We start from the raw sequence: 13,085 nt of genomic DNA, 5'->3' as shown, positions 1-13,085 counted from the left end.
TTAAAAATATTATAAAATTAATTAAAATTAGTAAAATAAATACAATAGAGATTTAGTACAATTGTAGGTAATGTTTTTTCTTTTATTTTGAAAAAACGACAGAAAAGTAAACATAATAAAGAGAGTATTGTTGAAAAGTTATTTTTTGTTTAATGGAAATCAAATAATTCAAATACAAATAAAAGTAGCAACAAATAGCGTTACAAAATAAGAATTGCTAATTTATTTGTAATAGATATAAAATAAGAGAAAGTTGTTAAATATTATAATACATTTTTTTTATATAATATGTTTATTTCTTTTTCACATGGTTTTGCATTTTAATATAATAATTATAGAATAAAACATTTAAAACAAATAAAAAGTGAAATATATACCAAAAATTTCCACGTAATTGAATTTAATTGGATATCATAATAAAACTATTTATACAGAGTATGCGGTCATCAAACTCAAATTTTTTTTTTTGCCGAGGAATTCTTTATGGTTTTAGAGTTGTCTCTCTATTTGGGTAACCTACTTGTTTTTTCTGTCCTGCACGTGACCCTTTTTTTAGCTGTCTTTCTCTTTTCACTCTTTTCTCCCATCTCCAAGAACCTTTTTACTCTCTCTCTCATCTCCACTCTCTACTACTACCAAGTAGCTATCCCTATTCCTCCCACTATCCTACTCACCACCTTCCTTCCATTTCAATTTCAATTTCAACATCAAAACTAGATCCCATCTTAATCTAACCAATTAATGACTCCCCAACCCTCTTTCTCTCCTCATTCATCACCATGTCTCCACAACAACCCAAACCATTAACCATTCCCTTTCTCTCCTTCCTCTCCTTCCTCCTACTCCTTCTCCTCTCTCCCACACCCACACACACACACACACACACACACTCATGCTCTCCCAACAACAAAACAAAACACCCTTGCCCTCCCTTCCCCAACTCCACCCCACCATTCCCATTCTCCACTTCACCAGGCTGTGGCCACCCTTCATTCCAACTTAACTGCTCAACTCCTCACTCTCTCATCACAATCAACAACCTCTCTTTCTCCATTCTCACTTTCAAACCAAACTCTTCCTCATTCCTCATCTCCCCTTACACCCCCATTTCTTCACATTCACACCCCCTCAACAACACTTGCCCATATTCAACTTCTTCAATCCCTAGCACCCCAATCAACCTCTCAAATTCCCCTTTTACCCTCTCAGATGAATCATGCTCGCGTCTCTCTTTTCTCCAATCTTGTTCCCCTCCAACACTTCCTAATTGTAGTAGCTGCCATTATCAATGCAAACTCATCAAAAACCCTTCCGAAATTATAACCGATTGTAGATCTTTTCACCACTCTGTTTCTGAATCTGAACCTAGTTGTCAAAGCGATGTTCTTGGTTACCTCAACGAAATACTCACATTAGGAATCGAAGTTCAATGGGAACAAGCATTAACACAAGACTCTTATTTCACAAATTGCAGTGATTGTATCAACAACAATGGCTTCTGCGGTTTCAATTCATCAGACCCGAACAAACACTTCATCTGTTTCCATGCCGAATCAACTTTTTCACCACAGTGGATTCGCAAAGTGAAACCTAACAAAATCACGGTTTTCGCAATCGTTATCGCGTCCACTTCGTTACTTCTTTTTATTTCAGTAACAGTTTCCATTCTCCGATCGAGAAGCTTAAACTCTCCGTCACCGGCGGAGGAAGATCCAACCACCGTCTTCCTCCACAACCACCGCTCCGCGAGTCTTCTCCCTCCAGTTTTCACCTACGACGAATTGAACACCTCCACCAACAACTTTGATCCGAAGCGGAAAATTGGCGACGGCGGATTCGGAACCGTTTACCTCGGAAACCTCCGTGACGGAAAAATCGCCGCCGTGAAACACCTCCACCGTCAAAATCACACCGCAGCTTTCTCAACAAAATCGTTCTGCAACGAGATTCTCATTCTCTCTTCGATTAATCATCCAAATCTCGTTAAACTTCACGGTTACTGTAGCGATCCGAGAGGTTTAATTCTCGTTTACGATTACGTTCCTAACGGAACCCTAGCGGAACACCTTCACGGTTCAAAGAGTAAACGGAAAGGTTACTGGCTGACGTGGCAAACAAGGCTTGAAATTGCAATACAAACGGCGTTAGCGATGGAGTATCTTCATTTCTCAGTTGTGCCTCCCATAGTTCACAGAGATATAACGTCGTCAAATATCTTCGTCGAAAAAGATATGAGGATTAAAGTTGGTGATTTCGGGTTATCGAGGTTGTTAGTTTTTCAAGAAACAACTTCGTCCAACGGTTACGTTTGTACCGGTCCTCAAGGTACACCAGGGTATTTAGATCCTGATTATCACCGGTCGTTCCGGTTAACCGAGAAGAGTGACGTGTACAGTTTTGGTGTTGTTTTGCTTGAACTAATTTCGGGACTTAAAGCGGTGGATTATTGTAGAGATAAACGTGAGATGGCACTTGCTGATATGGTTGTTTCGAGGATTCATACGGGTCAATTGAATCAAGTACTTGACCCGGTTCTTGATTTGGGTAACGACGGTGAAGCGCTTGACGCCGTGGCTGCGGTGGCGGAGTTGGCTTTTCGGTGTGTTGCGGCGGATAAAGATGACAGACCCGATTCGAGGGAGGTTGTTGGGGAGTTAAAACGGGTTCGGTTACGGTCGTCAGTGAATGGTGACGTGGCAAAGGAGTGATAAGTTTAACTCCACGAGATAAATTTTGTCACGGTGTAACGTTGACCCTACCATGACTATGTTTTTTTGGGGTTAACGTTGGTGTTGTGCGCACGTGGGTGTCAATGTCTTTATTGTATTGTTACTTAACGTCAAGGGAAAAATATGTCAGTGACGCCGTACTGGTTAGGGTAGGTTTTAAAATGTAGGAGTCTACCCGAATTGACTTACCTAAGAATGTGTGTGGATGATATGCATCATTCTAGAGCTAGCCTTGCTACTCCAAATATCTATATATATGGGTAATTTTGTAATTGTATATTGTTAATACCTATGTGAAGTACATTTTGAAATTAAATTCCCTCCTCTTTTATATTGGATAGATGAGCATGAAACATTCGTCTAAAGTATTTAAACTAATTATTTATTAGTTCCGTGCGATGAAAACATGATAAGGGTGTTTGCTATTTCATATTTTGGATTGTTTAATCTTTAGCTTCTGTTGAAGAGGCAGAGAAAAATAGGAATGGTTGTTTTGGGCTATAGTATTGAAAGGGTTACATTGCAAATGCAGTGTGAACTGAGTTTCTATATTGGGAAGTAGGGTGATAAGCCTTTTTGTTTTAGAACGACGTCAACCAACAAGTATTACGACTTTTCCGCGATTTACGGTTCAAAATTAGACAGCTTCTGCGCGCACAATGACCCACGTCGGTTTCCCATACTGACTTTGTTTCTCCCCGAACCTTTATTAGTATTATTAAGAGAAATTACATAGCCATCTCTTTAGTTATTTTTAAATGACAAGTTAAAATAAAACACTCGTCTCTTTTATATTTATTTTTATTCTTTATTATAAGATACTTTAATTTATAAAGTTACGAAGATTTATTAAAAAAATTTATAATTTTAAATATATAATTATGTAACATAATATAAATGTATATTTAAATGCCATTTTGAAAAATGTTGGATAGAGATCTAATGTGGAGGAAAAATATTCATATACTTTTTTTTTTTTTATATATAATACATATAAGATAAATATATTTTGAAAATTAGACGGAGTGTAGATAGTCCAAAAAAAACTTCAAGAGATGAATGTAATTTTCTTTTAATAACAATAAATAATAATAATAACACGTTAACGTGTGTCTTTGAGACACTTGTCAAATAACCAAAAACATATATTTTGCATTGAAAATAATAATTTTTAAATTTTCAAAGAGTTAAATACAATATGTTTTTATATTTTTAATTATTTATATGTTTTATTTTTTAACAATTGCCTTTAGAGTACTTTTTACCATTTAAGTCAATGTGAAATAGGATAAAGTCAAAAAAGTTTCTTTGGAGAGTAGAGCAAATCCTAGATGGACCACTTTTATTAAAAATTGTTTAAAACTCCCATCACAATTCACAATAAATATTTTCATAAAATTGAAATTTGTAGTAACTTGATATACTTCAATTTTAAATATAAATAAAAAATGCTAAAAAAATACCTTTAATATAGATTTTGAATTAAATATTTCAGTTTATTTTGATTAAATTTTATTTATATTTGAAACTGAATAGTATCAATTAGAACATTATGTCAACATTAAAAACCAAAAAGGGCTTTGAATAGTATCAATTAGAACATTATGTCAACATTAAAAACCAAAAAGGGCTTATGTTTGAAAACCACTCTCAACTCTTGTGTTTAGAGACAATTTTCAACCTAAATAATATAAATTACAAGTGTAGTTTATATGCAACACATTCACAATATTTTCCATCATATATATAAACAAACTATTAAACTTTTACTTTTGAAATACATCATCTATTGTCATTAAAATTTATAATAATTTTTTAATAGTAATTCACTATTGATCATCTATCATAAAACTAATTAGAATATTGATTTATAAAATAAAATATATTCTAAAAACATCTCCAACACCGTTTCTTATCCTGTTTTTTAATTTCTAAACAACGTCTGTTATCTTATTTAAAGATTGGAGGTTATTGTCTGCTTAGGGATTCATTGTTTACCCTTAACTTTTTTTTAAGTCCCTTCCACAAGAGACTCAAAACCTATGTCTCTTAATATTATATTAATAAATACTACTAAAAAATAATTGGTTTTACTAAAGTAAGACTTTTGTTAGAGGCACTTGAACTCATTTAAAGACAAACGTTCGAGAAAAATAAATGGTGTTACTAAAAAATTGATGTGGCATTCAGGAATAACTCAAAAAACCTAAAATAAACTAATTAAAAGACAATGCAATTAATAAAGATGGTCTAAAAGCGTTCAAGATATTAACTCAATTTTTCATTCATGAAAAAGAGAGGGGAAGGAGGCACCTCCTAACCAACCACAAGCAAAGCATCATTGTCATTGTCATAACTCATGATTCGTGAGTTGCATTAATTTTTTTATATGCTATATATGAATTACATTTATTTCATTATAATATGTTGCACCAAGCTAAGGACTCGCTTTTTTGTATTGGTAGCTTATGCATTCACATTTCACAAAGAACTAGATATGTTTTGATTATGTGATTATTCTCTTAATTAAAAATAAGCACTCTCCAAAACCTTGGCCTTCTCATTTGCAATTCCAGCTTCTTCTGGTCTCTTTGCTAGTTTGTATCCTCTCTCCTGAAATCAAATCAAATCAATCCCCATTTCTGTGTTAATAAATCTAACTATAGATGTATCAAAAACTTATATCTTTCAATATTTTATGGAGAGTGAATATGGTGCCTTGTAAGGGAGATATGTCATCTATGTCACGTTACCGCTATTACATGTGTCTCGTGTCTGACAGTGACACGACTATGATACATGTAGTTACATTTAATCACTTCTATTTTCTTAAATTATTATCTGTGTCTAAGTGTCAATGTTGTATTTGGTTTTTGTGTCTTTGTAATTCAATTCTATAAAACCATAATCAGGATTCAATTTCAAGGCAAGACGTACCAACAAAAGCCATAAGAAAGCAGTGCCGTCTCTCTTCTTGATTCGCTTCTCAATCACTTCAATTGCTGCATTTAAAATTCATCATAATTGAAGTTGACTTTGAAAAATTAGACAAAAAGTTTGAGATTTTACCCTTGGTTACGTCTCCGCTGTTCAGCAACATGATGTACCAAACTTCATTGAATACATCAACTTGTTCATCAGATGCACCAATTACCTTCACAGAAGCATGATTGACATTATTAATTCCAAAATAAGACACAAATGAAGCCACAATACTGAAGAATGAAGAAATCTAATTAATATAAACCTTGCATTCACTGGCATCAAAATCTGGACCAAGTAACTCCAATCCGTGTTTATAGTTACCTCTTTCATATGCATATAGTGCTTCTGCAAGCTAGGTTGAAATAAAGAAATGCAAGCAAGAATTTTAACCAAGAAAAATCAAAATAGTCCACTTGAATGAATGAGCATTGCTAATTTAACAAAATTCTGTAACATGTTAGTTAAGATCAGTGTAGCACCGACACTTTGAATTGGAGACGTGCATGTAGTTGTATTTAATTACTTAAACTTATTAAAATCATTATCGGTATCGACATGTCAGTGTCAGCGTCGCGTCTAATGTCTGTGTCAATGCTTAATAGGTTAAAGTATGTGCTAGTTAATTTAGCATATACTATGATAATCAATTTTTATATAATCATGGAATTTGCAACTGAAGCATACCATCATTCCTTTCTGCATTATTTGTTGCTTCTTTTTATTCATCCTTGAAAGCCTACAGTAAGACAACATGTTATCACAATTCATACCAAACTGTATCTAAAAAACTATTTGTAAATAAGACTTTCACCTGTCTTTTAAGCCCTTGAGAAGATCTTCTGCCTTAGAAATTTGTCCAGTCTTTGCCAAAGCCCAAACTGTCAATACATCAAGGTGCCACTCTAAATACCAGTTTGCCTAAACATGGATACATCCAAGAATTGTAAAAGAAACATTTAGCATGATTATCCTAATAATAAAAAAAGAGTTTTAAGTTTTTTCCACGTTACACTTGAAGTATTGAACAGAAGCTACAGTTTTTTTATAAAAAAAAATCACTTTTACCATTTTCATCCGTCTGTTACGGATTTAAAAAAAAAACTGCTTCAAATGAGAAGCTGTAGAAAAGTATATATACACAAAATAACTAATGCCTTTTTTAAAGATCTCTAAACTATTGAATACCAAAATCACCTTTTTATAATTTGTAACAAACAAGCCTTCATTTTATTGGAATCCACACGTTTTATTGTCATGTACATTTCCTCTTGAATATTATAAATTTATGAACTTAGAAATAGTTTGATCTTGTTTAATATATTTGTTTATCTAATTTAGGGATATTTGACAGTAACTTCTCTTCTTTCTACTTTTAGTCGCAAATTCATATTATTATAATTATTTTCCGTCCAAATTGTGAACGGGAAGTATCACTAGTTTAATGTTCAGTCTGATTCTCAAAGTATCGACTCCAACCAAAACGCACAACGGTTGAGAATACAAACTAACATTTCCAGTTTATATATCATGCATTAAAACACCAGGCGATCTGTTTGAATCATATTTGATCCGAGTTTGAATCCTAATCATAAAAAATATACAATGCAATGTGTATCTTAACATACTTGATCAGCTAGGCGATCTGCAAGCATCTTGAGCCGATCGCCCAAGAAGTTCAATTCATCGCGTACACACAACCGCAGAAGCAGAGCCACGGCATTTAAGTAAACCTATGTTCAGATAATATCAGAATTCACGATAAAGGGAAGAAAATGAGAAAGTATTAGTAGTAAGTAACAAAGTTAATAAAATTGTGTGCCTCAGGAACTGCAGCATCGGGTTTTTCTAACTCCTTCCATATATAATTGTCATATACGTCGAGCACTCTTTGCATTGGAGCATTGCCTTCTAAGAAACAAAGTGCAACATGCCACCAATTGTGTGTCAACCTGAAAGAATGAGAACTCTTTAGATGATTAATACAAAAGTGAGACAAAGCCATTATCAAATGAATAAAATGCTTACATGAAAGATGAAGAAGAATTCCATGATGATGCACATTCTTCCATGAACTTAACAGCTTCTCTAAAACGGCACTCGTATTGAAGAACATGGCATAACTGCAGAATAAAATTTAATTATTAATTAACTTTTGAGGTCATAATTTACAAGAAGTTGTTGTTGAAACACATTTCAAACAGTTTCATAAGGACGAATCGGATAGGAGTACCCAAGTTCGAAGCCTAGCTGTAACAATCATTGGCTAACTCCAGATTATTAAGGCCTATTTCCACTGGGTACCAGCAAACCAGAGGGTTAAAGACCAACAAAAATAAACTGCAACTTTATTAAGTCTAAAATTAAAGCTTGACATGATCTCCAAATTAATCAAGGGTTAATTGATTGATGTTACTCCAGCCCTATTACTTTTTTTTTATTCATAATAAATACAGGGAACTTCTAAGACATTGAGTTTATACTGCAACTTAAACAAGAAGAGCCAAGTTATGTAGCAATGACACTTCAGATTGAAAACGTGTCTGGTGTTTGACACGTGTTTGTGTCATACACTAACACGACACCAATATATGTAAATAGATTCATTCACTTCTAATTTTTTCAAACTATTACAGATATCTACTTGTTAGTGTTATGTTAGATGTTTGTGTCGATGCTTCATAGGAGTCATGTATTCAAAAATCGTAATTGTTAAGAAGATAACTTGAAAGATAGCATTATGCAAGTACTACTATAAAGGTAGAATGAGCATTTGACAAATACATTGACCTACAGCATGCTGTGACCAGCCATCTTTCTTGTTGATTTCAAATCCTCTTTTGGCAGCTTTCTCAGCATCTTTCATTTTTCCAAGCTCCAACAAAGGAAAAGCAAGCATGCCATATATGTAATTTTCTCCTTCGTTTTGAGGTAGAACCTGTGAAAGTTAAAAGGATAAGGTACTCAATAATAATAATAAATACAAACCAAGATAAATATGTCAATCTGCAAATTACGAAGTAGATTATATTTTGGTTTGGTGACAGGAATGAGAAATGTTCCTCATTTTGGTGTTTGGCAACACTTTGAAGTTTGAATCATAAAAAATTATGTTCAATAAAAATAAACACTAACATGCTATGTTAAACGTTCAAAACATATATTTGTTTTCACAAACAGTAGAAGAAATGAAACAGAAATGTTGTGTAATTGAATAGTAACCTTATTAACAAGGGATAAAGAAAGATCAGGCCGACCCATGTAGAAGCACAAGATTTGTGCTCTCTTTAGAGAAACCAAATCTCTTGGGAACTCCTTCAGAAGCTTAAAACAAAAAACAAGTCTTGTTAATCAAAATAGAATTTGAATAGAAACATCGATGAATCTCAAAGCATAGAGCAGGCAACAAAGTTAGAAAAAAAGTGCGGTACGCAGTGTGCATTAAGCTCGCCACTTTAGACAGAACTCTCTGAAGGAATAATGTATAAAATATGATGTAAATTACTTGATCAAATTCAGTTTCTACACATGAATAACAAAGGATCAAAATCTTCTGTCAAAATAATTTCAAGCCTTCGATCTAAAGTGTCAATGTTATCACCTCTAAATATACATGAATTCCGGGAAACTGTTTTTAAGACTGTACAAATAGCTTGAACCATGAATGTGTCTTAAAAGATTATGAATATATTGTGTGAATAGTTCCCCAAATATTCAAGTGTCCTAAAAAGATAGTATCATATTGAGGATAAAAATAGTCCATAAGGGTGTATGCCAAACATTTTTCTATTATTTAAGGGCTCAGCAAAGTTACTCACCTTAGAATGCAACTCAACAGATACTTCATCGTCTCTATCTCCTGACATTAAATAACTGATGACATCAAAAACTAGTTTCTCGTACAACGTGGCATGTTCCTGTACCATCAAAATCCTAATCATGTATGAATTTTCTTTAATTGTAGTTGTACTCTGTCAAAAAAATTCTTTAATTGTAGTTTTTGTTTAAATTCACAATTTTAGTTGCTCTAATTTGAACCACACTTAATATTCCCAAATCGTGGATTTTTTTGCAGTTTTGGTCTCCAAATATTGTAGATTTTGGTAAACTGTCGGACCAAAATTACATAAACTGCAATTTTAAAGACTAAAATTATAATTAAAAAAAGAGTAAATAGTATTTTTGTCCTAGAATATGTCAGGTGTAGTCACTATATAGTTCTCAAATTAATCAAAGTTACAAAAATATCATTGAAATTGTCTATAGTTAATCAATTTAATCTTCAAATGTGTTCAAATTAGATAGTTTAATCTATTAAATTACTAATAGAATACACTCAGATATATTGAGTAAACAATCATTATTCTCTTTGAATGTGTGAGACGTTGTAACTGTAACTCTTGAGTACATCGAAGTTACAAATACATCTCCAAGTGTTTTTTAGTTAGTAATTTTATGGACTAAATTGATTAACAAAAGCCACATTTGACAAGGACTAAATTAAGTAATGAAAGATGCATTGAATGATCAAAATGACTAATAAAACACAAATTAAGGTATTTTACATAATTTTGGTACATTCAATGATCATTGTGATAGTTTCACAAACAATTAAAGAGTAAAATAAGTGAGAGGTTACACTTACGAGGTGGGACTTAGCCGTATGAAGATAAGAAGCAGCTTTAGAAGAATCGGAGGAGTAGAGAAAATGAGCTACTAAGGTGTTGGCTAATACACAGTAGTTATCATGGACCACTGCTTCCAGAATCACACATCTCTCTCTACCGTAGCTCAGAACCTTCATCGAGAATACCGAAACACTTTTGAAAAACACAAAAAAAAAATGATAAAATAAAAAGGGAAAAAGAAGAAGAAAAGGATGATGTGAAACACGAACCTGATGGTAGTAGGAGTTAATGACTGAAACGCAGAGGTGAGATGAAGTTGTAACCTCGTACCCACAACCGTCTAATTTGATCGTTCCTTCCATTGTTTTTCACTCCCTTCTTCTATGTCTTGTTTTATGTTTCTAAAGTTAAAAACCGTAAGTAACAAGATCATGTGGTTCTTTAGTTTCTTTAATAGCAATCCTCGTCACACCCTCTGTCTCTTTCTTCTCGTCAATCTTACAATTTTTAATTTATTTTTATCCCAATTTTTGTACCTATATTTTCTAAATATTTCAACACGAGATTCTCACATTAGAAGAGGTTTCAAACTCACACAAAATATTAACTAAATTTTTATCAATTAACCGAATTAATCTTCACTTACAATTTAAATGACGATTTCTCTATGCATTTATTCAGTTACTTTCTAATTTTTTAAAATATATAATCTTTTGTATAAAGAAATTTTGTCTTATAATTATTTATTTTTTAAAAAATTTAAATATATATTTAGTTCATAAAAATAAATTTTGATTTTAGTTTTTATAAAAAGTTAATTGCACTAGATAATCCATTGAGAAACATGTCATCATTTCATGTCCGATTGTGTTATGTGTAAAGGTATCATCAGATAATGACACCGTGTGGAATTTGCTAACACCTCAACAATACATATGTGTCATTTGGTTCCACAACATCAATGATCACGTGACATTTGTTACTACGTCACGATCCGATTGTGAGGTCTTGTAAGAAATATATATTTGGCAGGCAACATCAAAATCAATAATATATTTTGCAAGTAACACAAGAATATGACTATTTTGAAGAGAGTGATGTGTATGCTATAGTTTTTGGGGTGAAGCTTCAAGTACCACAATGTATTTGATTAGCAGATGTGATTCGTCCAACTATAGACTTCAAGAATTCAAGAACTGATGGAAATATGGAGCGGTAAACCGACGTACTACTCTAATTATCTAGGGAGTGTGAAATACTACAAATTGTGGAAGTTAGATGCTGGAGAATCAAGATGCTTCATAAGTAACGATGTTACATTTTATGATATCTAAATGAGGATGATGTGCAAAGGTCCCACGAACTACTGTTCGTTTGTTCTCACTACCAATTGAGCTTGTTTAATTGGTAGTAGAAATGTGTAAATGAATAAACGGTTATATTTATCCCTTACTCCTCACGTATCAAATTTGATTCCTATAGAAAGCAAAAATTCATTAATTTCTAAGAGGGTGAAATGGAGAAGTGAGAAAGCCGTGAATAACAATGTTGGCCACTGAGGTTGGGCTATGTATTAGAGAAGAAAGCTGTAAAAAAAATAGTGAAAGCAACAATGTAACCATCACTAAAATTAGAGTTGACCAAAGATTGGACTAAAGGAACATTGTACCCCATAGGATAAACGATATAATGAAGACTTTATCTACTATGCTATAAACGTGGTTGGAGAAATTGAAAATTTGAGTCGAGGGATTTCAGAGAGGTTACAGAGAGCAAAGAAAGTCAAAATTGGTTGCAAGCAATGAAGCTTTTGAATAGGATATACTTGGAAGCTTGTGAAACAACTTGACAATAATTGGGTTGTTGGATGCAAGTAAATATTCAAGAAAAGTAAAGGTATTTGCAACTAAGGGGTTTAGTCATTTTGATAGGTTTGAGTACTTTGAGATACATTTTCAACTGTGGTAAAGTACTATTGGATAAGGATTTTTATGGCTTTTGTAAATCAGTTTGATCTTGCGTTGGAATGCAAGGCAACTCAAGGTAAGTTGCCTTGGATTAAGGATAAAGGAATTACACAAAGACAGTGTCTGTGCAGGTGTTCATTATGTTTATTTCTAAATCAAGGTTAAGTACAAATTTGGTTTTTGGAGATGAAAAGAACATTTCTAGGGTTTTTTATATGATTATCCCATTTTTTTATTTTAAATATCAATATGCCTTACTTCCAAAATAAAATAGTAGAATGCCCTACTTTTTAACCCCAGTTGCAAGTCGCAACCTGGGGATGCGATTTCCTGAAAGAAAATTTTTTCTACTTCACTACATGGTCGCATCCTGGGGATGCGACCTCCTACTTCGTATGATTTTTTTGTTGTTGTTGAATATTGGGTATATATTATTATATTTATTATATTTAATAATAATAATGGATATATTATATTGGATATAAAAAATAAAAATAATAATTAAGTTAATAATATTATATATCTTTTAATAATTATGATAATAATAAAAATAATAATAATAATTTTAATAATAATAATAATAAAAAAATTCTATTAATAAAATAAAAATACTTTTATTATTTAATATATTCAATAATGTATTTTAATATTATATATTCTTTGGTTGTTGAATTTTGTTATTTATTATTGGGTATATTATATTGGGTATATTATATTTATTATTATTAAATATTTTAAAAATAATTATAACATTAAAAAATACAAAATATTGTTATAAA

General features: G+C 32.3%; 2 protein-coding genes across 4 annotated transcripts; one reads left to right on the top strand and one right to left on the bottom strand.

Annotated features, from left to right (window-relative positions):
• The first annotated feature begins 478 nt into the window (after window positions 1–478).
• Window positions 479–3,067, top strand: LOC101489033 (LEAF RUST 10 DISEASE-RESISTANCE LOCUS RECEPTOR-LIKE PROTEIN KINASE-like 1.5). The gene has a single exon (XM_004489901.4). The coding sequence runs from the start codon at window positions 780–782 to the stop codon at window positions 2,706–2,708; it is 1,929 nt and encodes a 642-aa protein (XP_004489958.1). The 5' UTR covers window positions 479–779; the 3' UTR covers window positions 2,709–3,067.
• Window positions 3,068–4,988: 1,921 nt separating this feature from the next.
• LOC101488574 (uncharacterized) lies at window positions 4,989–10,817 on the bottom strand. Of its 3 annotated transcripts, none has more exons than XM_012712801.3 (14): window positions 10,609–10,817; window positions 10,357–10,509; window positions 9,530–9,628; window positions 8,934–9,035; window positions 8,506–8,649; window positions 7,740–7,834; window positions 7,534–7,663; window positions 7,340–7,444; window positions 6,526–6,632; window positions 6,399–6,450; window positions 5,977–6,066; window positions 5,799–5,883; window positions 5,667–5,722; window positions 4,989–5,342 (listed from the first exon to the last, which is right to left on the bottom strand). In XM_012712801.3, exons 1-14 carry the CDS (start codon window positions 10,699–10,701, stop codon window positions 5,256–5,258), a joined length of 1,398 nt encoding a protein of 465 aa, XP_012568255.1. In that variant the 5' UTR covers window positions 10,702–10,817; the 3' UTR covers window positions 4,989–5,255. The 3 variants fall into 3 exon arrangements, with proteins under 3 accessions (XP_012568255.1, XP_004489957.1, XP_027187988.1); XM_004489900.4 differs by having other exon boundaries at window positions 5,667–5,731; window positions 10,609–10,815; XM_027332187.2 differs by lacking the exon at window positions 10,609–10,817 and having other exon boundaries at window positions 5,667–5,731; window positions 9,530–9,644; window positions 10,357–10,491.
• Window positions 10,818–13,085: the final 2,268 nt, after the last annotated feature.

Source organism: Cicer arietinum, chromosome 2, assembly GCF_000331145.2.
Source record: "Cicer arietinum cultivar CDC Frontier isolate Library 1 chromosome 2, Cicar.CDCFrontier_v2.0, whole genome shotgun sequence".
Taxonomy (NCBI): Eukaryota; Viridiplantae; Streptophyta; class Magnoliopsida; order Fabales; family Fabaceae; genus Cicer; species Cicer arietinum.
Note: the sequence above shows the minus strand (reverse complement) of the source record. Positions and strands in the feature narration are given on the sequence as shown.